General features: G+C 37.2%; 1 protein-coding gene across 1 annotated transcript; it reads right to left on the reverse strand.

The window, feature by feature from the left end:
• Positions 1–984: 984 nt before the first annotated feature.
• On the reverse strand, positions 985–26,066 carry kitlga (kit ligand a). The gene is made up of 10 exons (XM_077743410.1): positions 25,658–26,066; positions 8,767–8,877; positions 8,328–8,384; positions 7,719–7,871; positions 7,072–7,249; positions 5,751–5,810; positions 4,867–4,964; positions 4,655–4,764; positions 4,508–4,562; positions 985–4,336 (listed from the first exon to the last, which is right to left on the reverse strand). Exons 1-9 carry the CDS (start codon positions 25,670–25,672, stop codon positions 4,532–4,534), a joined length of 813 nt encoding a protein of 270 aa, XP_077599536.1. The 5' UTR covers positions 25,673–26,066; the 3' UTR covers positions 985–4,336; positions 4,508–4,531.
• Between the last annotated feature and the right edge of the window lie 252 nt (positions 26,067–26,318).

The following is a 26,318-nucleotide window of genomic DNA, read 5'->3' on the forward strand; positions in this document are numbered from 1 at the left end:
TTCAAACAAGGAATTTTAAGTTTGGTTTGAGAATGTGATTTACTTTCACATCTCCATAGCTTTGTTAACTCACGACAGCCTTTTTCCAAAACTTTCATTCTGAGCGGCGATTCTCTTCCTTAGACATCTTGAAAGATTTGGCAAACCCTGCATAACTCGACCTCAGAAATCATGTCAAAATAAGACTAATGTGTATACTTATGCCTCCAAATACAACGTACCAATGGACATCAAAAGTTCATTTTCTCCAATTTATCACTCTTTCTCCACCCTCTTGATTTTCTACACGTCTCCCACTCATACTTTAAATCCCCACGTGTGCACATACCAACATTTAATCTGTTGACACAATTGGTTTACCCTTCCTACCCTTTACATATTCTTGAGGGGGAAAAAAAATCCCCAAACTCTCAAACACTACTCTATAGATTAGGAATCCCGACAAACATTTTCCGCCAGTTTAAATCTTGGCACACACTCTTGCATACATCTGGACCAATCCCTGCACACTTAGTCCAAATCATTCCTTACTACAGTTTGAAAATCCCTGACAGGCTCCTTTTCCCAACATTTTAAGCCATGTATCCTGACAGCAGCACCAATACACACCCTAGTTAACATTTCAAAAAGCATACTTTGGGATTCCCTAACGGCCCAAACCAAATGTTTGGAACTAAGTATATATCCCTCTACGTCTTGACATTTGGAACCCCCCCCCCCCCCCCCCCCTTGCACCTTAAAAACCTGGCGGGACTTTAACCCAGTTTGACAGTCTTTTCCAAATGAGTTGAACCGTGCAATCCTTTCTACATGAAGCCCCAGAAAAGTCAAAAGTAGCCACACCCTGGTCCTCCTGAAACATTTTCTGTAGCTAATCCTTCACAATTTTTGACACATTAGCCTTTAGGCAATGGTAAAGTATTTGGGCCTAAAGCAAATGCCTGAATATTTGCTTCCATTTGGAAAAGGTCATTTACATATTAGTCAGGATACATGTACTTTATTCATATTGTATGTATGCTTGTTTACATTTATACAAAAATACAGACTACAGTAGACTTCTCCCCCAGAATAGCAGCTGGGTATTCATCACCACCATCATCATCATCAAATTCATCATCATCATCAACATAGTAATAATAATATCAATATCTGCCTTTTTTTGTGGGTGATCCAGATTTACTTTCAAAACTGGAGCTGACTTGATTGTCCCACTGTCAGATAAAATAAAAAAAATTGGAGGGGGGCCGAGGGGGGGGGGGGTGTGGGGGGGGGGGTGTAATTCACGACAAGTAGGAACAACAGAATTCAAGGAGGTGTGTAAATGTTCTTGAAACAAACACACCAACGCCACATTGCCATTCGTTCACAGCTTTCTTCATAAGTCAGTGTGAGGCTGTCACAGCGAGGCGAGTGGAAAAAGAAAAAATAAAGGGGCGGAACTGTAGCAGTAGCATCCTGGATTGGGAAATTGTAGAAGAAAAGGAAGTCCTTAAAGCGATGACAAAAAAAATCTCCGTTGAAATATTGGCCAAATGTACATAGAATAGTACAATAGTACTAAAGTCAATGAGAAATCCATCCATTGACTGTCCTGTTGAAACTGTCCAGTTATCCCCTGTTGAATGGTGAATCAAAATAAGTTGTAATAGTGTATAAAACTCCAGAAAAAAATAAAATAAAATTGCGCTAGAGTTAACTTTTGGTCATTTAGGCTCATTCGCTTATGTATTTATTTTAGGGTCAGACATGCATATGGAAATTTGAAACAACATTGGAAGGTTGTAACAATTGTTCAACACAATCACTCGAAAGTGAAAACATGAGTGTCCATCCAATCAGTCAAAAGCTGCGCCAAGTCAACTTCCATTCAAATTCATTAAACGAGAACTGGATTTGATTCCAATGTTGGCTCAAGCGTTTGATTCTGATTAAAAAGGGAATGGTCCAATTACAGTAGATAATAATACAGATTAGATATGGCTCTATATTTAAATTAAAATGTTCATTTAAAATTTATTTACACTTGAGTTGAAATGAGGCCAGTAAATAGAAAATATTGCATAATAAATATTCTTATATAGGTGTAGTAGTAACACTACCTGATGCAATCATGGACCATTTTTTAAGTTATACATATAGAATTTTTCATTCTGCATACAATTTAATGACACATTTTAAAATGATATATATTTTTCTGTTTCAGTACTCCAATATTTAGATTTCTCCTATTTTTTAAATTAAGTTTTGCAATGTTAGAAATGCAAAATGTTTTTTTTTACGCTCAATATACATGCTTTGATATATCACAATCCAATTATATTCAATAAATATTTTTGGGGGGGGGGGGGGATATAACATTTTTAATACATTTTTCATCATTTTACATGAATTGTATTTTTTTTTTTGCATTTGTAAAGCATGCATGCATTTACGCAGATGACTCATGCTTATAGCTTGAGTGCATTTAGCTTTTGGCACGTCAAAAAAGCGCATAGAAGTAAAAAACAAAAAGAGTGAAGTCTTCTAGACTGGACGTTTTATTCGGTTAACTTTAGCTGGTGCTAAACTTTGCTTGCTTTTTCAATTTGCTGTTGATTAGCTATGATAAATGTGTGTGTCGGATACACATATTTCATTCATGGCACTTTTTTGGCATTTTCCATAACTAGTGGATTGTGTTTGAATACAAAGCAACTTTCAAAGCCCAAAATGTACTCTGTTCTCCTTTTAAAATGCAGCAAAGTGTACTTGTTGGTAGATAATTGCTGAAAACATTAAGAGACTGAGAAGTACATTGTATACCACTGCAGGAAAATAGCAGACATCCCAAGTCTCGCAGTAGTTCGGGAGTACGCGGAGTTTGGTAGCAGCTCCCTGATGCTTGCGAGTTGGATAAACATATTGCGTCTGTTTGATTAAGTTTCTCTTTTAATTAAAAAAGAAAATATTTATACATATACGAGTGAGAATGTGGAGGAAAAATCATAACTCGTGCACCATGTGTGGAATAGCCTATTTCAATTATATTGCGAGAAAATGGGAAATGTTAAATTCTCCAGTAAGAAACGAGAATACAAAACTTTACACCAGAAAATACTAATATAATAGTATATTCTTGTCTAGTTAAAGGTTATGGATGATCACCCCATAGCAACCAATGGTAACTTCAGGATTGCCCACTCCGGACTTAATGATTGTAAAAAGACATTTTGAGGTAGGCTAAGTTTAACATGCCTTTTCCTGCATTATATTTCTGCAGGTTAAAGACTGTCATAAAATTGACAAAGGTTAAGTTGATTAAGAAATACCTTAAATGATCAATAATGAAGTAATGCATTAAATTATCATTATTATTAATGTGTTAATAATATACAGTTGTGAAAATGAGTAGCTTAAGTGTGTATGTATGGGCATGGTGGGTTTGGTTTGGGGGGATTGGATCGTTTTTTTGGAACTTGGGATGTCTGAAATAGCAAAAGGGTGTGGTTGTTATTATTAATATTATTATTTTTTTAATTGCTGTCATGAGGTACAATTGCCTGTGTCAAATTTATTTGTAAAAACTTGAAATTTTCCCATGAGAATTTAACCATAATTTGCTTTATTTCCTGTTGGGAGGTTTAATTATTACTTTTGTAGTTGTTATTATTGTATTTTTTAATAATCATGCTCATTGTAGCTATGCATTTTTTTCACTTGTTTGACAGTCTGGAATGTTCAGAAAGTGAAATGGTCATGTATAGTATATAATATGCTCTTTCTTCCCGTGTTTTTCAGCTTTACCCGCTCTGTATCACCAACCAACAGTCCGCTAACTCCTACAGGGAATGTGTGAGAGAGAGAAACATCTCCCTGGAATATGGCAATAAATAAATAGAATTTACAAGCTTCACAAAGAGACTAAAATAGAGATGATGGTGTTGGAGAATGTGGAGGAAGAGGATGGGATATCCGTTGAGTGAAGGGAGTGGTAGGACCAAAAAAAAGGGGGAAAAAACATCAGCATAGTAACTACTTGGCATTCTCTTCTTCCTTCGAAGTTTGAACGGTTGCCATAAAGTCTGGGAGAAGAATGGACTTTTTCCCTTGCGTTTCTTATTCCTTAATGAATGAAACTAGTTCCAAATGAAATAGGGAAAGTGTATCCGTACAGTAGAAGGGTCAACCAGACCAGATCAAATGGTGGCAGTAGCGGTCGAAACTGAGAAACCGTTTTAGAAACAGGTCTTCGTTGGGTTTTGTGCTTGGAAGTTTTTTGGTGGTTTTCTTTTTTTGTTTTTGTTTTTTTAATCACTTCAGAAGTTTCTTGTCAATGGAATGTCACTTCCAGCACCTGAAGAGTCACAAACACAAAATACGGTGACGTAACCAGACAAAGAATTGAATGAGATTTCAATAAATGACCTTAAATTTAACCTTAACTGGAATTTTATAAGCACAAATGTAGGTTAAAATCAACTAAAAGTGAGGAAATAATCCAAATAGAGGTGAATTAACATCTTACCAGCTGAAGTAGTTGAAGTGTTCCTTACACAGTTTCAATCATTTTCAACCTATTTCTGGAACCAGGAAAGCAAAGAAAGGTGTCAAAAAAGGGAAAGAAATAGCAACTCTTTACATCTGTTCCCAACAAATAAAGAAAAAGAAATACTTTTCTGTAATTTGCGAATCTAGCGGGGATGAGCTTCCTTCTGTTCCCGTGAAGAGAACGCCTTCTCCGGAAGTCTGTGGAAGACTTCGGCTCTTTTGTCGCGATCTCAGCTGATCGGAGAAAGTCAAGGTGGTTTCAAATAGGTTAACACACAAAAATTGAATGACAGGTGGAAACAAAAAAGACAAAAGAAGGTGAATAGCATGAATTACCTTCCATACAAGCAGTAAGATGAGCGCCAGAAAAGGGATGAAAAGTAAGGACAGCAAACTTCGCTCCACAATCTCTGGGAGCAAACGCTTTTCTTGGTCTGGACACAAACAATTAACATCACTATCAACAATACAATGGTAACAATAGCCAATTTATATAGCAACAACAACCATACAATTAAGTCTTATTTGTATTTTGACTGAATGAAAAAGATAATTACGAAAAAAAAATCTCATCAAATGAAAGACAACCTTACATTGACAGTTCCATCAACCTAAATTGATACATAACAGGTTTGTCTGCAAAAACCATGACTGTAAATGTGGCATTTATGTCTTGCCACAATCTCATCCACATTGAGACACATTAAATTGATTCAACATGCACAAACTACAGCATCTCAATAGTTGCTATCTCTTTAGACTTAAATGAAACAATGAATTGTTTTAAAACCGTAAACTAACACGACCTATCAAAAGAGACAAACATGATTGTCTGCACTTTGTCATGGGATATGTCTTTAAAACAGCTCCCTGAAAATGTAATTGTTTGCTGAAAAATTGGGATTAGCAACAGTGTCGCTTGTTACAGATGACTGATACATCTTCTATTAGTATGATTCATTCCATTTGTTCTGATGTCAAATGACAATTTATGAAGACAAAGCAGGCTTTAGTGAGTCAGAGAGTTCAGGACAATAAGCTCTTTAGACATGAGGAATCTCAAAAGCAAAACAATGGTACCAAATGTTCCAATAAATATCAGTCAAACAGACAGGCTAGATTCGTTCCTCAGCTACTCAAAGAGCCCCCCACCCCATCCCATCCCATCCCACACACACATGGTGGATATAGGAAGGACACAATTGAATGAGAAAACCTACGCGTATGGCAGCCTGAGAACGTGTCGCAGTCTGAGTTGTTACTGCTGGATGACGGCAGTACTGAAACAAACAAGTACAAAACATTCATAGATTTGAAATAATTCTTTTTTCAGTGGCAATTACATAACTTGTCCAAGTTAAGATTTAAACATTAAATATTCACATTCAATCCAGCCAACCTCATTAAATGCAATTGAGAAATACCCACTAAAAATCACTTAGAAATCTATTTTTTATAGCTGATTGACTCTCCAATTACACCACAAGGTTTCCAAAAAGCTAAAAAAATAAAATAACAAAAGTGCATCTTTGATTGTTTTTTTTTCCATGTCATTAAAGTTAGAGTCACTTTTTGGTATAGTGGTTCATTTCCCTGACTTTGGTGCAAGCAAGTATGGGAATGATTTCTCCTCAGTGGTGATGTGATTGTGATAAAGAAAAAAATGGTTGTCTGTCTCTGGGTGTGGCCTCCGACTGACTGGCGACAAGTTGAAAGAGTAGACCGCCTTTCAGCTGGGATGGGGTCTAGCACCCCGCCATCCTGACAAGGATTTGTGTTGTTGAATTTGAATGTCATCAAAGTTAGCAAAACAATAATGTCAATTCCACATAAACACATTGTCCAAACGACTCCGTGTGCGTGCACACATCCAGCAAAGAAGAATGAAAAGTAAGACGCAATCATAGCGTTCGTCTTGACGGCGTGGTGTTACAATACTTGTGCGGACAAGGGATACATCAACATTTGATTTGGCCAAGACAAAGTTCCAATTCCTAAAATAACTTTCCCACAGAGCCGAGAAGCAGTGGTTCAAAGTTCAATGAAAAATGTTCTGGAAAAATGTTCTGAAAAAATATTACTTCTCAAGTTAAATCAGGCGCAATGATAGAATATTAGCAGACATGAGATGAGTGAAAAACTTGAAGTAACTTGTTTTAAAGCGTTTACATGTGATATCCATAAAGTTGTACATGATGATAACAGTAAAAGTACATTTAAAATTCATTCATCTGCATATCCTTGCAAGGGTTGCCAGACTTTATCCCAGCGGACTGGCAAAAGGCAGGCTAAACCCTAGACTGGTTGCCAGTCAGCCATAGACATACAACCATTCAAATGCACAATCACACAGCCACCAAGCGGGACTTGATCCCACGCTTGCCTGCACCACAATTAAAAATAGGAACTAAACTGTGAGACAGGGAGTAGAACAAAAAATAAATAAAAAAACTACAGAATAATTCATGGCTAACAGAAAATATGTAATATTACAAGGGAAAAGTGATGGGTCAACATCTGAAGGCTTGAATAACCACTGACCTTCCAAATATTGTTCTGTTGGCGTGTGGGGCGTGGTGGGACAGGGAGGTGGCTCGCAGTCGTCAGAATCGTCTCTGCGCTGTGCGCTTGCCAGGAAGTTGGACACAAACTCAAAGTATTGCTCAGTGGGCCATCGTTCCTCGCGGTAGTGGCATTCAAAGTCGTACATGACGGCCTCCTGCATGACCAAACAAAAACACCACACACGTGATTTGGATGGACTTGGATAAAATAACCAAATCTAAAGTTTCAAAAGGTCTGTGTATCATCTCAACGTGGCGTCTGCAAATATCCCACCAAATTGTCGAGTTTATTAACCAGTTCATGCACAAATTATGATTTTTTTAACTCAATGGCTGCTGCCATCAATGTGAAAGAATGTTTCTACATTCACTCAATGCCGTTAAAGCACTATCAATGGCACTTAAATGAATGGAACGTCTATCAAAGTCAATGACATGCAATGAGTTTAATATAAGAAATGAAATTTTATTTCAAGTGGTAATCTGGGCCTTAACTGGAAGGAATTTTCAAAGGCCAATGACAATTTAGTTTAAGAAAAAAAATGGACTACAGTCCCTGAAATGGTTAATGATATACAGTTTATAATCTAATTTCTCTCAAAACCAAAACAAGGTTGTTCTTACCACAGAGCCCATGTTCAGCCGTAGCTCTTGAAGTATTTGTATAAATATGCTAATATCTTTTCTATTGGAAGAAATGTTTCCAAATTTGTGTGCTAAGTCTTGTAAACTCTCCTCCAGGTAGAAAACGTTGAGCTTGACCCAGCACATCCCACCCTGAAAATACAAAATCAAAACACAAATCAGCACTGGTTGAAACATATGAGCAGCCTTCCTTCTTTTTAATGCAGTTACAAAACTTTATTTAAGTGCTCAAACTTTTTCATTCATTTTTTTTTTGATGCTATCTTGACGATATAAAAACATCTATATTTTTCCTTAATTTATTTAATAGATTTGGGTATTTTTGACTGTTTTTCTGTAAATATAACTTTCAATCTTTCTTTTTTGGATACGTTTATCCTCATAAGGATCACGAGGGCCGCCAGAGGCTATCCCAGACATTTTTAAACAACTAAACTTTATATCATTCTATTCTCCCTTATAAAATTCCAGCTATTCTTGCCCTTTCCCTTCCTAGTAACATCTTTCAATTCATTTGCATAATTCATTTGCATCACACACGCAACATTCAACAAAAATGGCTTTCAGTGAAGAAAAAAAGGGTATTACCTCTTCTTTCGGAACGTAATGTACAGGAATTTTGTAGTCTTTGGGAATATTGTGTTTCTGCCAAGAAAAAGCAAAAAAACAAAAACACACAAAAAAAACAGTCAATGGAAAGTTTCAAACACAACTTGGCGCTAAACATGAATGGGAAGGCAAATTACTATAAAATACTTGAATGGGTTTATTTCAAGGAACCATTTTCAAGGACCTTTTAACTGAACTACATATTGAGGCTTGGTGTCTCTTGATGCAACCAGATGTTTTTAGTTTCTACCCCCCCCCCCCCCCCCCCCACTCTCTCCCATGAAAAACCCTTTGTACTCATAACTTGTTTTATTCTTTTTGAAATGTAAATATAGTAAGGCTGTTTTAATGGAACTCAATGCCAGTACCTCACAAAAAGTAGACTGCCATTTTTATTGCTTTGGATTGAAGTCCTTACCAATATCGAGAGTCTCGACACGTCATCTGTCACTGGGTTGACGTCAAATTTACTTGAATATGCCCCGAGCGTGATCAGCAGCAGTAAATGGACGCAGACGTGTATCCGAATCTAACAAACACACAAGTAAACAACAAGTTAGGGGGCAATAATGCTCTCACATGATCTAAAGGTCGGACATTCCAATGAAATCTTTCAATTATGGCCTATTCCCGGAAAAGAAAAGAAAAAAAAAACAGGACTCATTGATGTTGTTAGCGAACATTCAAAAAATAGAATATTGCTTGAAAATTCAATAAGAAGCTGTTAATCTCCAAAGAATAAGGTCACATTCGTATAAAAAGCTATGGTTATTTTTAGGAACGATATCAATTGAATTAAAAAAACTAAATATAAGGCGAATTACAGGGAGGGAATTATTATGGATTTTTAACTGATTTATATTTAATTTTATAGTCATGCACAATTCAATCAAAATTTAAAATATAATATTAAAGTGATGTGATACCTTGATATAAATTCACAAAACTCAAAACAATGAAAAACTGGGATGTACCAAACAAGTTAGTAATTCAATGAGATTTTCCAAAATTTATGAATTATTTAAACAATTGTCAGGTATATTAAACAGTGATAGTAAAGAAATTCATAACTCATAACTACAGCAAAAAGTGAAATAGCAAACTAATTCATTTAACGAGTCCCCGACCTCATCAATATCTGTTCCTTTGTTGGGAGGGGAAGTAGCACTTGTCCTAAAAAATCAAAATGTGTCTGCTTTAAAACCAGTAAAGACCGGATATAAAGGGTGCACTGACTTTGAGCAAAGCCGTCATGTTAACAGGTCATTAAATTAGCATCTGGCGTGAAGTCTGAAATGACTTACAATACAATAGAGTGGGGGAAGCAGGGCCCAGTTTTCCAACTACACCCCCAGCCTCAGGCATAGCCTTAAATTCACAAAACCACAGTTGTTTTATTACGGAGGTTGGAACATCAACACCCCATTTTATGTTGGTGGTCCGTGCTCACAAAAGAGCCAAAAAATAAAAAGAACAGGACAAAAGGCAAGTTTTGGCAGAAGAAACACAGTCAGGTGTAAAACGTCATAACCCTGCACTACTACCTTCCCACGTATCAAGCTCCGCCTTCAACACCACATCTACTTCCAAAGTAATGAAATTCCAAGGTCAACATCATTCTATACTTAGGCTCAGATAAACAACACAGAACCCTAGTCATTTTTAACTAACTGGCTAAGTATGACAGCAACGAACATCCAATCTTGTTGGAAGGAAAATGCTCAGTGATTACTTCCAGCCCTCCCTGCCTATTTTTGACATAATATCCTATGAAGCATCAAAGAAGCCCACAAAAAATGAGCTCTGCTTTTTATCTCTGAATCTTAGACAGACCAGTAGTGTTCACATAGAATTGCAACATGGGAAAAACATACCTTATTCTGTCAATCAGAAATCCCACATTTCAATAGTCATTTATAAAATGGTCAATTCACAGCATTGGCAAACCTATGAAAAAGTTTTATTTTGACAGTCTTGACTAGCAGACATTTTTCCCATCAGTAGTCCAACGCAAAATTATTCATCAAATAAATCAAACGAGTATTTTTATGTGTTACTCCTTTCCTACTTAAAAAATTGTCACTACTACATTTGCCAAAGATAAATAGTAAAACTCCCCCGACAAGTGTTCAAGCAATCTCAAGCTCAAATGACCAGCAGGCTTTCTTCACATCAATCCACGTTAACATTTAAAAGCTTGCGGGTGCTTGGTTTTGTTCCATTTTCAAAAGTATTTTCTGACCACCGCCAAGGGGGATCCCCGAAGGCTTTTAGCATCCAATGAGTTGCAACATAAAATGAAAGCTCTCAGCGCAGTGTGGCCGTGGGCGTGGCCTCCTCTATGCAAATGCATTTCAATCAAGGCCAGAGTCAGTGTCTCGCTCAAGGACAGCACACCATGTACACAAGAAAATGACCTCACTAGTATCTGACGGCCAAATGAAGAACTTTCCAAGTGTGACATTTCGGACTAAAAAATAACCACATGACCACAAGGATTTTTTTTTCTATTCTGGACACTTCCTAAAATTGACACTAAACTACTACTACTTATCTTGTGTTTACAAAAGATGTATATCATCAATTAGCTTTTTTTTGAACAATTGTTATCACTATAAGTTTATTCAAGACCGGAGACCCAAATAAAATATACTAACATGTTTGTTTAAGGCTGTTGTCAAAGTTGATAAAACTCTAGGCCTATTTTTATTGAAATGCTATCTGTAGTTTACACAAAGAGAGGATTGTTGGAGAGTAAGTAGGTCGTGATAGATGAACAAATGGAATTGTTGACAACTTTAAATAGTCTTCAATGCTTAAATTCTATTCTCTGCTCAACTATCAAGTCGTGTGTTTTGATATTCAACATCAACATCTTAAGTTAACAGAATGTCAAGTATGTCAAAGATTCTTTCATTCATTGGAAGATGAAATCCGTTCTGGTCGTTTCTCAATATTGTTTATTTAAGGTGGCACGTGAAGCTTAGCTGAATAGAAGAAAAAGCACACATCCAGCAATTCACAAATAGAGGTCAGCAAGCTGAGCCTTGTTGGGGCTATTCGTTTTGGATTGCCACACTGATCTCGCAGAAACTTGTTGCAATTTGCATGATAAGCGCTTACATCCACACTTTGCCTCGCTCACAACAGGAAGAACAGAAAACAGCAGTGCTGTCCAAGGCAGCAGGAAGGATGCAAACGTAAAAAGAAAAACAAAGAGAAAGCGGGATCTTATTCAATTTCTAAATGTCATACTTGGTACTTTCGTAGGAATGTCCTGACAAAAAAAATGTCTGCTTAAATATTTGGACTCTTCCCAAAACATGCGGATGTCAGCTCTCTTGACTCTGCTCATCGAAATGTGTCCCCCGTGTCCTTTCGTTGAGTTTATGTGCCAGGATGAGGTGCAAGCTGTCAAAATAAGTGGGGATACTTAACCCGGCCGGCCCTGGTCTCCACTGAGTCGTGAGATTGATAACTTAAGAACATCAAACCAACTTCAAGTACTTCATAGTATTGAAAAATTCTTCTCCCTGCCCATTTAATTCAGTTTCTGAACCGAAACCACCCAACCATTCACATTCACACTCATTGCTAAGGGCAATTTAGAGTATCCATCCAGTCTACCATGCCAGGTTTAAGGGTGAGGGAGAACACTGTAGTACCCGGAGAAAACCCATGCAAGCCTGTGGAGAGCATGTAAACTCAACACAAGAACGATTTCCTAGTTTTAAAGTTCAGGCCATGTCATCGAATGGAGGACCATTTAAACGTCTTGCCTATCACTGGTATTGATGAGAAAAAAGAAATATTCAGCAACTAACCAAGTCATGAATGAATGAATAGTAAACAGTGAAATGGAAATATTGAAACATTTTAGTTGGAGTAATTTCCTAATACAGAGAGGTACATACTAACGCTAAAATTTTGGTCAAGAATGACTGTGCGAGACTTTTCCAGATTAGATCCATCCCATCACCCCTGTCAGAACCCCCTTTGGTCTTAATAAAACCCTAAACTAATCCATCACATCTGCCGCTAGTGACGTGGAGCATTTTCCGGCCCGGCATAGCCTATTAGGATACGCTAGTCTCATATAGATGTATACTTGAAAAGCTTCCATATGTCTTGTTTTTCCATTGACACGTGTTCCACAGGATGTAAGTGTTGTCATGAGATCGCGCAGTGATATTGAAAAGGTGTCTTTTTTTTCTTAGAATAAGTCCATACTGCAGCAAAACCTACTTTATTCTCTTGAAAGCGTCATGTTAAAAATGATATGATTGATGATCAGTGATGGGTTTGGATCTCCTTGCACGCACTCAGTCTGTTAGGTAGCCCCTAAGGAAGAGATCTCAAGGGCTAAGGTCTGGGCTGTAGCCACTTAAAGTTCGACTCGAAGCTGATCACACTGCATGCAAAGTTCACTTTCAAGCAGTTGAGAAAGGTTGGAGATGTAAGAGCTTACTCCAATTTTCTGGAACAACAATTCTAAACTAGTTATAGCTGATATTCTTCTTAATTTAAAAAAATGGAAAAAAGGGAAAGTGAATATAGGATTATTTAACACTATACATATTCTCACAATACAATGTATGACTCAATATAAACCATCATTCAGTAGACCATTAGTGGAATATACATTGGGTTAAATTGGACTAAACAAATTATTTGTTATTAAATGAATTAGAAATAGTAAGAAAAATTGTTCAATTGTTTTTTTTTCAAATATTCCATCAATTATGAAAAAATAATTAAAACACTAATTACTGGTTGATTAAAATTCTTTTTGTAGTTTATAATTGCGTTCACTTAATTACAGATGCTTAGTCTTTAATTGTTATATTTAGTTTCTCTTCACATGCCTAATAGAGCAGTTACAGAAGCCCAGTTATAAAATTAGTCTACAAGACCCATGAGATTTGTGACCAAAGGATCTCTGAAGTGCAACCTTTATCATGCTGGTATGCATGACTCTTGGCAAACCTGCTTGAGCTGGTTTGATTTCTTAGAAGATGCTTAATTGGAAAGTACAGAGCATACCAAGATGATATAAGCTGTACAGACAACTAATATGGCAACATGTCATAAGTTCAAGTAGTTCAAATACGCTTAAATCATATGATTTTAGGGTTTTCAAACTAAATACATTGCAAACAATTTATTTGATAAAAATGTAACATTCACATTACTAAACCTCCGTTTGAACTACAGAACCCCCAGCAGTATTTCAAATCTTGTTATTGAGGCGTCGATTATAAGCTTCAGTGTGCACCTCTTTGTGCAGACAAGGCCGTGATAATAAAAAAACGTGAAGTAGGGTCATCCCTTTTAAAAATATTTTCAATACACACAATGACTTTAATCGAAGGTAAAATAACATTTAATTTAGTGTTACTCGGCCTCAACTGGAGGTTTTCTTCAGTGCTGAATCCTAGTAGCTAGAGTGGCTTTTGGTTAAAAGTTTCAGCGTGAATTTTCAAATTTTTATGAACTTAAAAAAAAATCCTTAAAAAATTTCCCCTAGAAAAAAATCCACGATGTAGTAAAGCCACGAAAATTGAAGCGCAAAATGGCGAGGTATTACTGCACTGCATCATTTAGCTATTAAATGCCAGATGTTGCCTAGTTAAGAACCAAGCGATGGCTATCTCAAGTAGAGACTCTTACAATACTCAACTATTTAAGTCTAGTTGGAACATTTTGGTTGTCAGTACACAATTAAACAATTCTACTAGGTGATATAATGAGTATCAAAGTATGTTAGATATGGAAAGTGAAGAGTCTGTGTCGGGTCCCTAAACAAGAACAAAAAAAGATTGAATTTAGACAGTTTTTTTTAAAGGATCAAGGAAATGATGCTTATGTTAAAATTCTTATGGCCCAAGGGTACAAAATCCCCCGCCAAAATTGCTTTTTTTTTTTAATTTTTATTTATTTATTTTACATTTGAGACATTGCGTCTACTCCCCCACAACTGCAAACATGTGATACAAGGCAAAGGAATGAAGTTCGAAGACCAGAAAATCTGAAGCATATGTTAGCTACTCCACGGAAACCAGACACTTTTCACGTGTCATCATGAGATACGATGCCCCCTAGATGCAATGTATGAATTTTATACTTCATCTCGGAAACTTTTACTAAAAAGGTTTGCAGCTCAAAGTTTTGTTTCCGTGAATTTTGGCAAGCAAACCCTTCAGAAGTGTGAAGAGGTTTTTACCATGGGAGGAGATCAGCTGGGTTGCATACGGCAAATGATGGCACCACGTTTCCATACATAATTAAATCTACTTAGTTGGGCTGTGTGCTAATTAATCATGCTATTTCTATTGCGATCAAAGACAGTTGTTGATGTGTTTGCTTCCTACATTTTGAAGGAAAACAAAGATTTGGCAACAAACTCACGATACGGTACTGCTACAAGTTAGATGCACGGGATAATCAACATCCCTGTGCAGATTTTCAGATGAAAACATAAATCCTTTTTCATCCAATTTTTTTTTCCGTTCCACTTTGATCTATCATGTGAGAACAGAGCATGACTTAAATCAATTTATCCTAGGAATTCAAAAACAACACAACAAACAATTCAACATTTTTTGTGAAATACCCATTTTGAGAAAATACCCGAACATTTACTTTGCGAAAGCTACTAACTTGCCCAAATCATGACTAAATTATAAGTACATTTCCTAGAGAGAAGGTTACGTTACATAGATCCAGACCAAAAAAACAAAAACGTTACTTTCGAAATGATCGAGTGACGCCGAACTGGTTTTCAAAGATGGACAAAACTAATCAAATCATTTTCAACGCTCACATACATTATGGTCACTGACACACTTTCCCCTTGAGAAAAAGATGCAGAAATCTGGCTAGGTTGGTTAATAGAGACTTATAGACATTTTCATATACCAAAATGATGGAAAGTATACAAAATATTAACATAAAAAGTCCAGCTCAGCTTTTGTCTAGAAATCAAGGGTACGCAATAATTGTGAAATGCTGATTTTAACTAATCTTGCCACTGTGACTATGTGTATATTTTGTCCACCTCACAGTTTTGAGATCAAGGGTTGGCCGCACAGTTCTAAGATGGAAGGAGGGTTTGAACACTAATAACTTTAGATGTGAATGTTTTTTTCGGGCTCTAAAAGCAAATTGGTGGAATTAAATTTGCTGATCACTGCTAAAATGGGTAAAACTAATGATTAAATGTTCCCTTTATTTGAATTTTGTGTTTTTCATTCATGTGATCATCCTTTATGTGTGTTTGTCATTTCTGATATATAATGAAATAAAACAATTGAATTAAGGGGAATCATTTAAGAGTAAAGTGAACTGATGACACTGCCTAGTGAGCAGTGGGCTGCGTGACTGATCCACGAATGACAGCCACGTCGACCCTTCCCCCGTCGCCACTAAAATGCGTCATTAGCTAGTCGTAATCCCATAAAGCGGAACATGCAGTGCTTCGCATGAGACGGGTTCCATGATTTCACGCTAATCTCCGGTCCTCTCTCATTGTTTCATGATACTTTTCATCACGAGGATTAGTGGCACCCATGATTAATGCTTCCCGAGTCATCCAGATGTTGATCTCCAATGACTGATTTTAGGCAGAAGTTTCTTTTGTAAGCCATTCTGTTGCTGCAGTGATAAAAGCCATGGTTTGATTTGGCAAGGTGAGATTAGGTATCTTGATCCAAAGACTTTCTCAAGACGCAGCCATTTTTGCACGGTGACCATTTCAAGATGCCTCAAAATATGAAATTTAGCATTAAAATTTTGCTCAGACATTTTCAATTTGTAGGAACTTTTCTGGTGAATAACCTAGATATACTCACACACTTTATATTTAGGATAATCGGATGAATGAATGAATATTGTATCTGAATGCACTGGGCAGATTGCATGTTCATGACGAGGAAGCTGAAATCTGATTGGACAAAATAAATCACATATGTAAGGACTTATGAAAGAATTGCAAGCTGGGTCGAGATAAACGCAATAAAAAAAGAAGACAAATGACTGTTGTCAACTTAGGAACACAATTTCACGCAAGTTTTAAATGCAGGCTAATGTAATGCTAAGCCAAGAGGGATGGATCTAAAAGCTCCACAAAACCAAACCAGCGGTCTCATTTATTTTTCATCTTGCATCTCAAGTCAGAGTGCCCATAGATGTGTCCACAATTTTATCTAAACCTCATCAACTCAGAATAGAGCGGGATACCAGACCCCACCCACGCTGCTCTATTAAATCACTGGCAGAAGTTAGTCCGGATCAGGACCAATTCCTGGTCTCATGCTGTTCCGTTTTTAATTGCTGTATTTCCAGCATTTTTTCCCAGCAATAAGCTGCACGAACAGATGCAGTCACATTTAACTTGACGGTAGTGCCTGTTGTGATCACATGATCACAGAGAACCAGTCAAACAGTTTGTTTACAACACCAGATTTGCAAGATTAAAGACTATCGGCATAGTTTGTTCCAAAACTCTAAAGTTGACACCGAAAGCAGTTTTTAAAAACAAATTGACACCGCAGTAATTTCACACTCTTCCGTCTCTGAACTGTTGACCCAATTGCAACGAGAGCAAGGCAGGGACATTAAGCAACACGTTCAAACAAAACCACAAAATTCTGGAGACCAGAGCTTGCCAGGTAACGCGATATCACTGACAAACAAAACAATTGATTGGAAATGGTTCCCAATACCATAACATGCACTTGGGGGCAATTCACAAGTGTATATTAAAGATAAACCTTCTTCTTGAGCTTCCATCTTACTGCTACGAAATCTTACGTGTCTTGAATAAACAGACAACGCCGAATTGACAAGATTCTTGGCTTTCCGAATTACATGTGAGAAGAGAATAAGTGCAAACTTTTGACCACTTGCCAAATGGTTTATAAATGCATCCCAGGCATTTTGGAAAATAGAGCCCTGGAGACTATTTCACTTCAGATCTCAATTGGTTGGAATCCAGACTGAAGCCTGAAGTCGGCAAAGACAGATCCAACACACAATCAAGCCTGATTTCGATAAGCTGTAATGAAAATAACGGATATAATTCTGCATATTTTTACCATACATAAGCACTAAAAGTTCACAGGCAAAATGCCTGAAAAATGTCTCCATTTAAAAGTCAATTGGCCATTTCCGCTACTTGCTACATAACACAAGTTCTAATGATCCCAGGCAACAAGTTTCGAAAGACAATTTAATACTGGTTAGCAAAAAGCAACAGCCTGTTGGTCCTTTAAAGCAAGGAAATGATCAATTGTGAACTTTATCTATTTTTTCAATAGTGGCGTGTGGTTAGTAAAGGCTGATTTAAAAGCAATATCTCTTCTCCAAATGTTCTCTTTTCCTTCAGAGTCTGAAAATTTGCCTCAAAATGTCTGTCCCGCTCTCAGCTTTAACCGTGTATGGCCAAACAAATCACACGTGATACATACATTTTGAGCAATTATGATATTTTCCTACTGTACTGATGTTATCATGAAAATATGATAAAAATTTGGGAAAAAATATTTGAAACCTTGAAGTCTTTTTGTTCCAAAGAATCGTTTAATTCCCAGAGTTGAAAGAGTTTCAATTTTCAGATGGGGCCGATGCCACTGAAATGATGAAGATTAGCTTCCGACGTCTATTATTGCCCCAAATCAAATCACCAGTCATGCTGATCAAAATCAGACCACTGGCTGGTTGAATAAAATGACTAAATACCAAAACAGGCAAGAAAAGAAAAACAGGAAATGTGACGCATTGCCCCTTGTTGATGGGCTCTCTCTTTCTTTCTCTCTCTCTCTCTTGCTCGATCACTCACTGGTCTGCATTTTCTAATCAATTTAGCCTTTGAGCTCTGCCCGTCTGCTGAAGAGCACTTAAAGTGTTCGATCTAATAAGGATGAAGAAGAAGAACAGGAGCCAGACAGACAGACACTTGGACCTAGAGAGAGTCTTCTTACTAATCCGAAAGGCAACTAACAGGATGGCAACATGTCATTTGAGTTTTTAACTTGTTGTCCTCTTAATGTTTCCGTCAATCTGTCGGATTTATTTAACATTATACAACTTGATTAACATTCACTCAAGATGATCTATAAATAAGAAGTTTAAGAAACAAGGGTAATTTGGCCTCGACTCATCAACCTTTACTGAATTCGATATTGGACTTCGCTGAGCCACAACCCAAAGTAATTTTCTTTGAAAAACTAAAGCGAAAAGCGCCAAAAAAAACAGTTTTAATCCCACATCAGTGGGGTATGGCACCTTATTGCACTACATTCTCGTCTGTTTAGTTTCATTAACAGTGTTTTTTTCCCCAACGAATCAATGATTTTATCAGAAAATGGTTATTATGTATTCAGTAGATTTGATGTGAATGGAGCCAAAGCTGCATGTCCAGTCTGTCTCGTTTTCTGAGTCACGGTGGTATGGTGCTCCAGCGTCTGGTTTGAACTTGTGCAGTACAGCCTCACATTTTTTGGACTTGTGAAACACTTTCATCTTACTATTTTGTGTTTAGCGTGTCAAGCACACAGTTCTGAGATCGAAAGTTCAATAATAGGTTCAGACCATCCTATGTGGAGTTTTCGTCTTCTAGGCGGGCTTGGTTGGGTTTTTTGTTTTTCCGGTTTCTTTCCGGATCCCAAAAGCATGAATGGTAGGCTGAATGAATATTCTAAATTGCCCTTCCAAGTATGAATGTGCAAAGTGGGGCTTTAAAACCCTACTTTGTGATTCCACACTGTCACACTTGGGCACAAATGAATGCATGCTGAAATCTCAAACAAGAAAAACGCCAACTATGACTGTTCAAATTGTAAGTACAGAATAAACCAAACCATTTAATGGTAATCGAATGCTTCATGTAAACATTAATGCGACTGTATGTGCTCCTTGCTAGCTATACGTTTCATTAAGATGATATAGTATATGCGGAAATAATTTAATTTACTACCAGTTGTTTGTTTTTCTTGGCAGGAAAAGGTGCCTACGCATTTGAAGAGAGCGTAAGCCGATAACACGCCGCACTTAATCGCAGGCACAGCATCTATTTGAGGGATGAACTTAAACAGAGGTCAAGTTATCTGACAAACACAAGATATTATGTGACAATTCTACCAAATGGATGTCCTGTAACGTTTACTTTTGCATCCTTTAGCTCATTTTTTTGCTGTGAGTGGAACAATCGAATATCACCGTCAACCGCAATCAATGAGTTATGCATCTTAACAAGGCTGCCATACATTCATAAAATATGTATGCTATGATGGATGGAAAAAAACTGAAATATGTCACGGTAACATGGCTTTTGTAAGATGTATTAATTATCAATTTGAAGTTTTTGTGATCCTTTTTATGATTGTAATCAGGTTGCTGCCAATTTTCTTTCCATTTTTGTATTGCAGGAAATTATGCTGCAGCAATTCATTTGATGCTACTAAAAAGCAAAAGGAAAAATAATCATGATTAAAAGTGATTTGGCTTAATTAAAACCATGTTTACATCAAAGAAGAGATGACAACGCTTTTATAAAAAACAACCGGATGGGTATCAGAAAATTCACCCCCGTCAGCTATTTGCCAAAATTCTTAATCATTAAATCTGCATGGGAGACATTCGCATGTCAAAAAGTAACCTTTCATCACTTTCTTCTCCTTTTTCTTAAACATACAACACAAAATTTTGAGTCCATCCTTAACTCTTTTGTAATTTTACGGTAGTTTGAAACACCTTAGAGGACAAAAATCCAGCCCCCCATTGGCACCCATTTTCTTGAAACAAAAGTCAGATAGCTGAAAACCATCTTTTTTCTCAAAAGTGAAACATAAACGTGGATTTTGGACGTTTATATCAATTTTCCCCCCACTAGATTGTACACAGACTTGTATAAATGAATAAAGCTAGCATTTATGTGCTCATAATTAACTCCAGCAAAATTGGCGTGTTTCCAAAGCTGAATGTCGTGCCAGCTTCTGATTTGACATATGTATTTGGAAAGTTACAATTGCAATGCAACAAGACAGGAGAAGTGACAGGACAGGTATGAAGCTTCATGTAAAAAAAAAAAAAAATCTGAGTCCAAATAATTATTCACTCTTGCTGCTACACTTTGTCTCCTATAAATAATAAATAAAAACAACTTTGTGGTGTGGCTTAGAGTAAAAAAACATATACACCTGATCCTTTACATGCAGATGTCATACAAAGCTGGTCCACCAAACATGGAATACAAGATTTAGGGGTTCATCAGCCGTTCACACGCAACCATAAAAATACTACTTCGATTCCTCCCAACCCTTGTCTTTGGATTTCTGGCAGAGTCTAACACACAGAGAAATATCCCACATTTCCTTGTAGACAGACCTCAAGATTGAACAGAGCAAGACAAGTGAGTGCCAAGTGTCAGACATTGGCCCCATAATTTTCTTTTTCACAGATGCCTTTTTTAAAATCCCTCAAAATTACCAACAGCAATTGTTTTAACACAATAAGTGGCAAGCAGATTAGTGGTTAGAACTTCGCCCTGACAGTTCTGAGACTAAACAGGTGCAATTTGATTTACTAGTATTGGACGGACCCCCAATACGACATTGAGACTGAAATGAGGGTGAAGAGAAAAGTGGGAAGAATGTATTAAAAAGTGAGAAAAATGCTGAAATATGTTAATTTTTCTCTAGTAAGCTAGAAAATTATGGTCAAATACTGTTTGGCGACAAGAATTATTATTATACTCATTTATCAGTCTTGAAATTTATCATTAAATACTGTATATTTTCATAAAAACATGGTATCGGTAGGGTTTCAGTATTCACCGATCTAACGTAAAATAAAGTGCAATGCTATCTGAAAAGGGGCAAAAGTTTGATTACTGACCGTCAAACTAAGCATATACATTTTAAAAAATAACGTGACAAGGAATATTAAAAACAGAAGTTGTGTTAAAATGTGCCACTTCAAAGGACCAAGTCTCATCTTAGCATCTTGCTTCTGAGAACGTCCGAAACAAACACGCACTAGATTCACTTCCAATAACCAAATACATAACAGGCAAGTCTTCAGTTTTTCATCTGTTATATTTTAATTTTTTTATTTTTGAATATTATTTTAAATTAAAACCACTAAACTGCGGCTGGAATTCCAACACTTTGATCTGCTGTCGTAACTATGCTGTGGAAAATAAAAACAGCCCCATGGAACAATTTGCGTCACATTTATAATCTGACACGGATAAATACATGCTGATAAATACGTAAAGCCCTGAAGATGGACATGGTAAGTGATCTAAGACAAAATGTTAAATCTAAAGTGTTGAAATGAAAATGGGAGGCTTATAGCTATACAACATGCTAAATAACCTTTAAATAGTCCCTTTAACTTTTTTTACGTTAGTTTTCATGATCTTGGAAGCCATTTTACCTGTTCAGCATGACATTGCTTTAAAAGTTCAGTTCTTTTCTTGGCCCCTTCTGCAAAAATCCTACTGCTTGTTAAAATACAGATGCCTGGCTTTAAAGTGCATATTGCATGCTTCGATTACCCGGAGAGTTTAGTCCAGGGGTGGCCAAGTCCGGTCCTCGAGAGCCTCAATTCAGTCCTATCTGTCAAGACTTGGCCACCCCTGGTTTAGTCCATGGGAAGGTTGGGAGTATTGGCGGTGTGTGCAGGGACTGATGCATCCCAGAAATACACAAAAATAATCATTTACGATATAACTATCAGTTTTCTGAAATAAAACGATAGTGACAAGAGTGTACAAACCAGCAGAGGGCGTATGTTTCAATAGGAACAAGAGTATGTAGACGAGTTGTTTTTGGTTTGATCATGGAATACAACATTGGCCATACATTGTGAAGAACTTACAAGTTCAAACCAAAGGCTGAAATACCAAAACAAGGTCGCTAGGACTCAAAAAAGGTGAGACACGGTCACGCCATGGATTCGTCTTGGGGTCCATTCACATTGGATCTACTAAAAAGGTAAATATCTTACATTTACAACCAATGACTTCTACAAGCAAAACTGACAATTGAAAATCTACTAATTTACCATTTGAAATCAAACCAGCGCTTTTTCACTAGTAATCTTTTGGCGATACTTGCTGGACAACAGCTTTTTTTTTGTTCCTATGCTATTAACTAGGACTGCTATACCACATGCAAACCATGTAACACCAGTATACTTTTCTAAAGTTTATTCCAAAAAACAATCCAACTCATTGGCCACACTCCATTTGTCAAAAATATTCTGATTAAAACAGTAAAATAGTCTGCTAACAGGCTGGTCCACTTCCTTTTATGTTTGATTCTCAGCTCACCGCTCAGTCAGACATCAAAATTAAGAGGCTTATACTAGCAGTGTTTGTGTGGTTGCAATTTCCTACACAATACTTAACTATTTAGACACTTCAACAACATTTTCATTTTCATCATTGGTGGTCGCAGCAGGGCTTTTATTATATGTTTTTCCCAATCATAATTACTGTTCAGAGAAACTTTCTCCAGACAACAGTATACCAGTGATTTGTACTACGTGTTGTAGATGAGCCAAAAAGCTTTTCAAACTGGCGCTCAACTGCATTTGGCAACAAAAGAACTTGCTTGGCAGCAATTTTAAAATGCTCCCTTTATGTCAATTCATGGAAAAAACATTTAAAGCCATGATTATAAAACAATCCAATAAAAACAGCAGGTAGAGCTGATCTTTTCATTCAGAATATGCCTTGAGGCATATAATAAAGAGGGGCCTATCAGCGGGAGTGTTTCTCTCACTGTCGTTAGACGGTGGTTTAAAGGTGCGGGCAAGTGATACTCTGCCAGCACCCCTCCGTTGGACGATCGTCTCAAGGAAGTAATAACTTGTCTTCTTATGAAGCCCATAAGTAGGTTAAGGATTGGTACTGAAATCATTTGAAAAAGATATTCTGGGGATTTTCATGACAAATTGTTACTTACACGCTATTAAATGACAAAGATAAATAATGGGGCAAAAATTAACAAGATCATCAAATGATTTCAGACCAGATTTGAAACCACAACTTCTCAAAAGCAATCCAGGCAAACAACAGGTGCAAATTCAAAGAGGACATCATTCACAATTTTTAAAGTGACTTCCTCCTATGATGACCAAAACTAATGAGCCATAGAATATACATATGATGAGATATATGAGAAAGAATGCAGCACAACTTGCCATCTTAACAGCTCAGATTCAATCTTTAAAAGAAGGCTGGAACAAGGAGCCACAGAAATTAAATCAAACACTAATAAGTTAGAAGGGAAACTCACTCTTCATTCTATCACTCAGTATCTGCTGTCAAGCCTGGCTAGTCAATGCTGGATTCTACATGCTGTTCAAAATCACTCGAGTACGATTTGAGTCGCAACCATGCCAGTGTTTGGGTGGGCCATTACTCAGCGAAACCCCAACGGCCAACATGGGTAATAAATGATCTGATTACATAAAAATTATCACTTTAGGGAATACATGGAGAAAGAAAACCTCCATTAGATGGCACAGTGGATGACTGTTAAGCATGACACTTCACAGTTCTAAAACGAAGAGTTTAATAACCCGACCTCGGCTCTGCGGAGTGTGGTTTGCATGTTTTTCACAGGCCCATGTGGGGTTTTTTATTTTCCATGTAGGCAATTTTCCTCCCACATTCTCACAGCATGCATGCTAGGTTGAACACTTGAAATTCTTTGGATGTCCTATTTAGTTAAGACAGGTGTATGGAAGGAAAAAAAACCTGCAGGTACATTCTTTATCAATGGGTTTCAGGGCAGATTCCAACTTGGAACTTTTTTGTTTTTGTTTAAGCAATTCACTTAAAATGGATGTGGCAGGGATTTGAGCTTGGGTGGCGTATTCTATCTGTAGTAACAATGCAGGTGGCAAGAGAATATTTATAAATATATTAGTGTGTTTAAACGATGCAATTGAAACCTTCTAAAGGGACCAAAAATATTCTTTTGTTTGAAGCATAACAAAATGTGCCAACATTTTTTTATGAACTGTGACTATCAGTTATATATCACTCAATTAATTGTTCAGAATAATTTAAGGGTTTTAAAGATTAAGAAAATAACTCCATTTGGTTGTTTGCTAAAAAAAATATACTATCAGCCCAGGAATGAATCCAAGTGAAGAAATATTTATTATATTTATATCGTTCAACATGGTGTAATGGCGCCAAGGCTATAATTCTTTTTGTTCAGAATAAAACATTTTGTTTCAATAAACTAAATGCTATTGTTGGCTGTCGTTTCACTAAATAATTTTTAAGTCCACATATTCCATATGTGTGCATGTTTATGTATATTTGTGCAATCCAAGTGGCCTACTGCCCATAGTTAGCTGAAAGAGGCTTATTAAAATGAATGAATACATAAGACATCAATGCGCAAATTAAGCATCTTTGAAATCAGAGGGTGCGGCTTATATTCCACTGTGCGAGATGTGGTGTTTTCATGGATCACATCAGGAGAAAAAAAACTTGCTGAAGTGGACTCAATGCTCCCTGGGGATCCTAAGGAATGGGCCAGGGGAGTCCAGTGACCTCCCAAAACACTCACACCACCGTGAATAATCTTGGGAACCCACCACTTATTCCACCCCGAGGCCAGACCACCTCAGTGAAAGTGGTATTAAGCTACCAGTTTTAAAACATCTATTTTGAAGAGTGATCAGGTATAAATATTAACATAAAACATGCCGAATTAACAGCATTTTTAAAAAGGCAGTTATGCTGTATAAACATCAACATCTCAGAAAACGATTACATGTTTGACGACTCAAAGTGGACAAGAAATCCCCTTCTTTAATGCAGTAAAGTGTTAACAAAAATGCTGTGTATAATCACTTTTTATTTATAGAGCGCTTATCAGGGGACCAAATGATGATAGTACAGCCCTGAGCCAACTGTCCATTCAAGGACCACATCTCATCACCCTTATAAATCAAGTAAAAGACAACAAAATTGCACTATTTTTTAATGAAAATAACATTATTGGTGCGTAATGACACACAATCTTCACTACTTGATCGATTTCAAGTTGGCATCAATGTTCACAATACAATGTGCTTCTAAACGCACGCAATATCCTAATAAAAATCGGTTGTGTGCGTGTGCATGTGCGTGTGCGTGTACACGCATGTCGATCTTTCACGGAGCGCCATTAAAAATGATCTGCGTACGTGCTAAATGATCCCATGCGTCAACAAGTAGAAAAAAATGCAACAATGCATGCCTGCAATAATAGTTAAGACCTAGAAAAGAAAACACTTACTTTTGGTTTCTTCATATGGAACGACAGGGGAGAGGCTACAGTGCGCAAAAGCCTATTTTATTTTACTTCTACGGGCAGGAAAGGGGTTGTCATCATCTTGTGTGCACATATCCAACGCGTCAAAATTAGTATCCGAGAAGAGGAGGGAAAAAAATAAAAAATAAAATAAAATCACAAAAAAAAAACCGAAGGAGAATGATGTGGTAGGACGAGTGGACTCAGTGAGGGTGTGAGTGTGTGTGTCTGTGTGTGGGTGTGAGTGTGTATGAGTGAGTGTATGTGCGCGTGTTTGTGTGTGCGTGAGTTGAGTGAGTTGCAGGCGGCGTGCAAAGAGCGTCTCAAGGCGCGTAAATCCAGGGGGCTTCTGTGCAAAGAGTGCGCAAAGCTTTATAATATTCAAACTACTGCCAGAAAAAAAACAGGGGGGGGGGGGCAGATCGAGAGACAGAAAGAGGGGAGGGAGAGGAGAGGGAGAGAAGAGGGGGGGGGGAAGAGAGAGAGAGAGAGAGAAAGCGAGAGAGAGAGAGAGAGAGAGAGAGAGAGAGAGAGAGAGAGAGAGAGAGAGAGAGAGAGAGGAGAGAAAGAGAGAGAGAGAGAGAGAGAGAGAGAGAGAGAGAGAGAGAGAGAGAGAGAGAGAGAGAGAGAGAGAGAGGGGGGGGGT

This window comes from Stigmatopora nigra, chromosome 2, assembly GCF_051989575.1.
Source record: "Stigmatopora nigra isolate UIUO_SnigA chromosome 2, RoL_Snig_1.1, whole genome shotgun sequence".
In the NCBI taxonomy this organism is placed as follows: Eukaryota; Metazoa; Chordata; class Actinopteri; order Syngnathiformes; family Syngnathidae; genus Stigmatopora; species Stigmatopora nigra.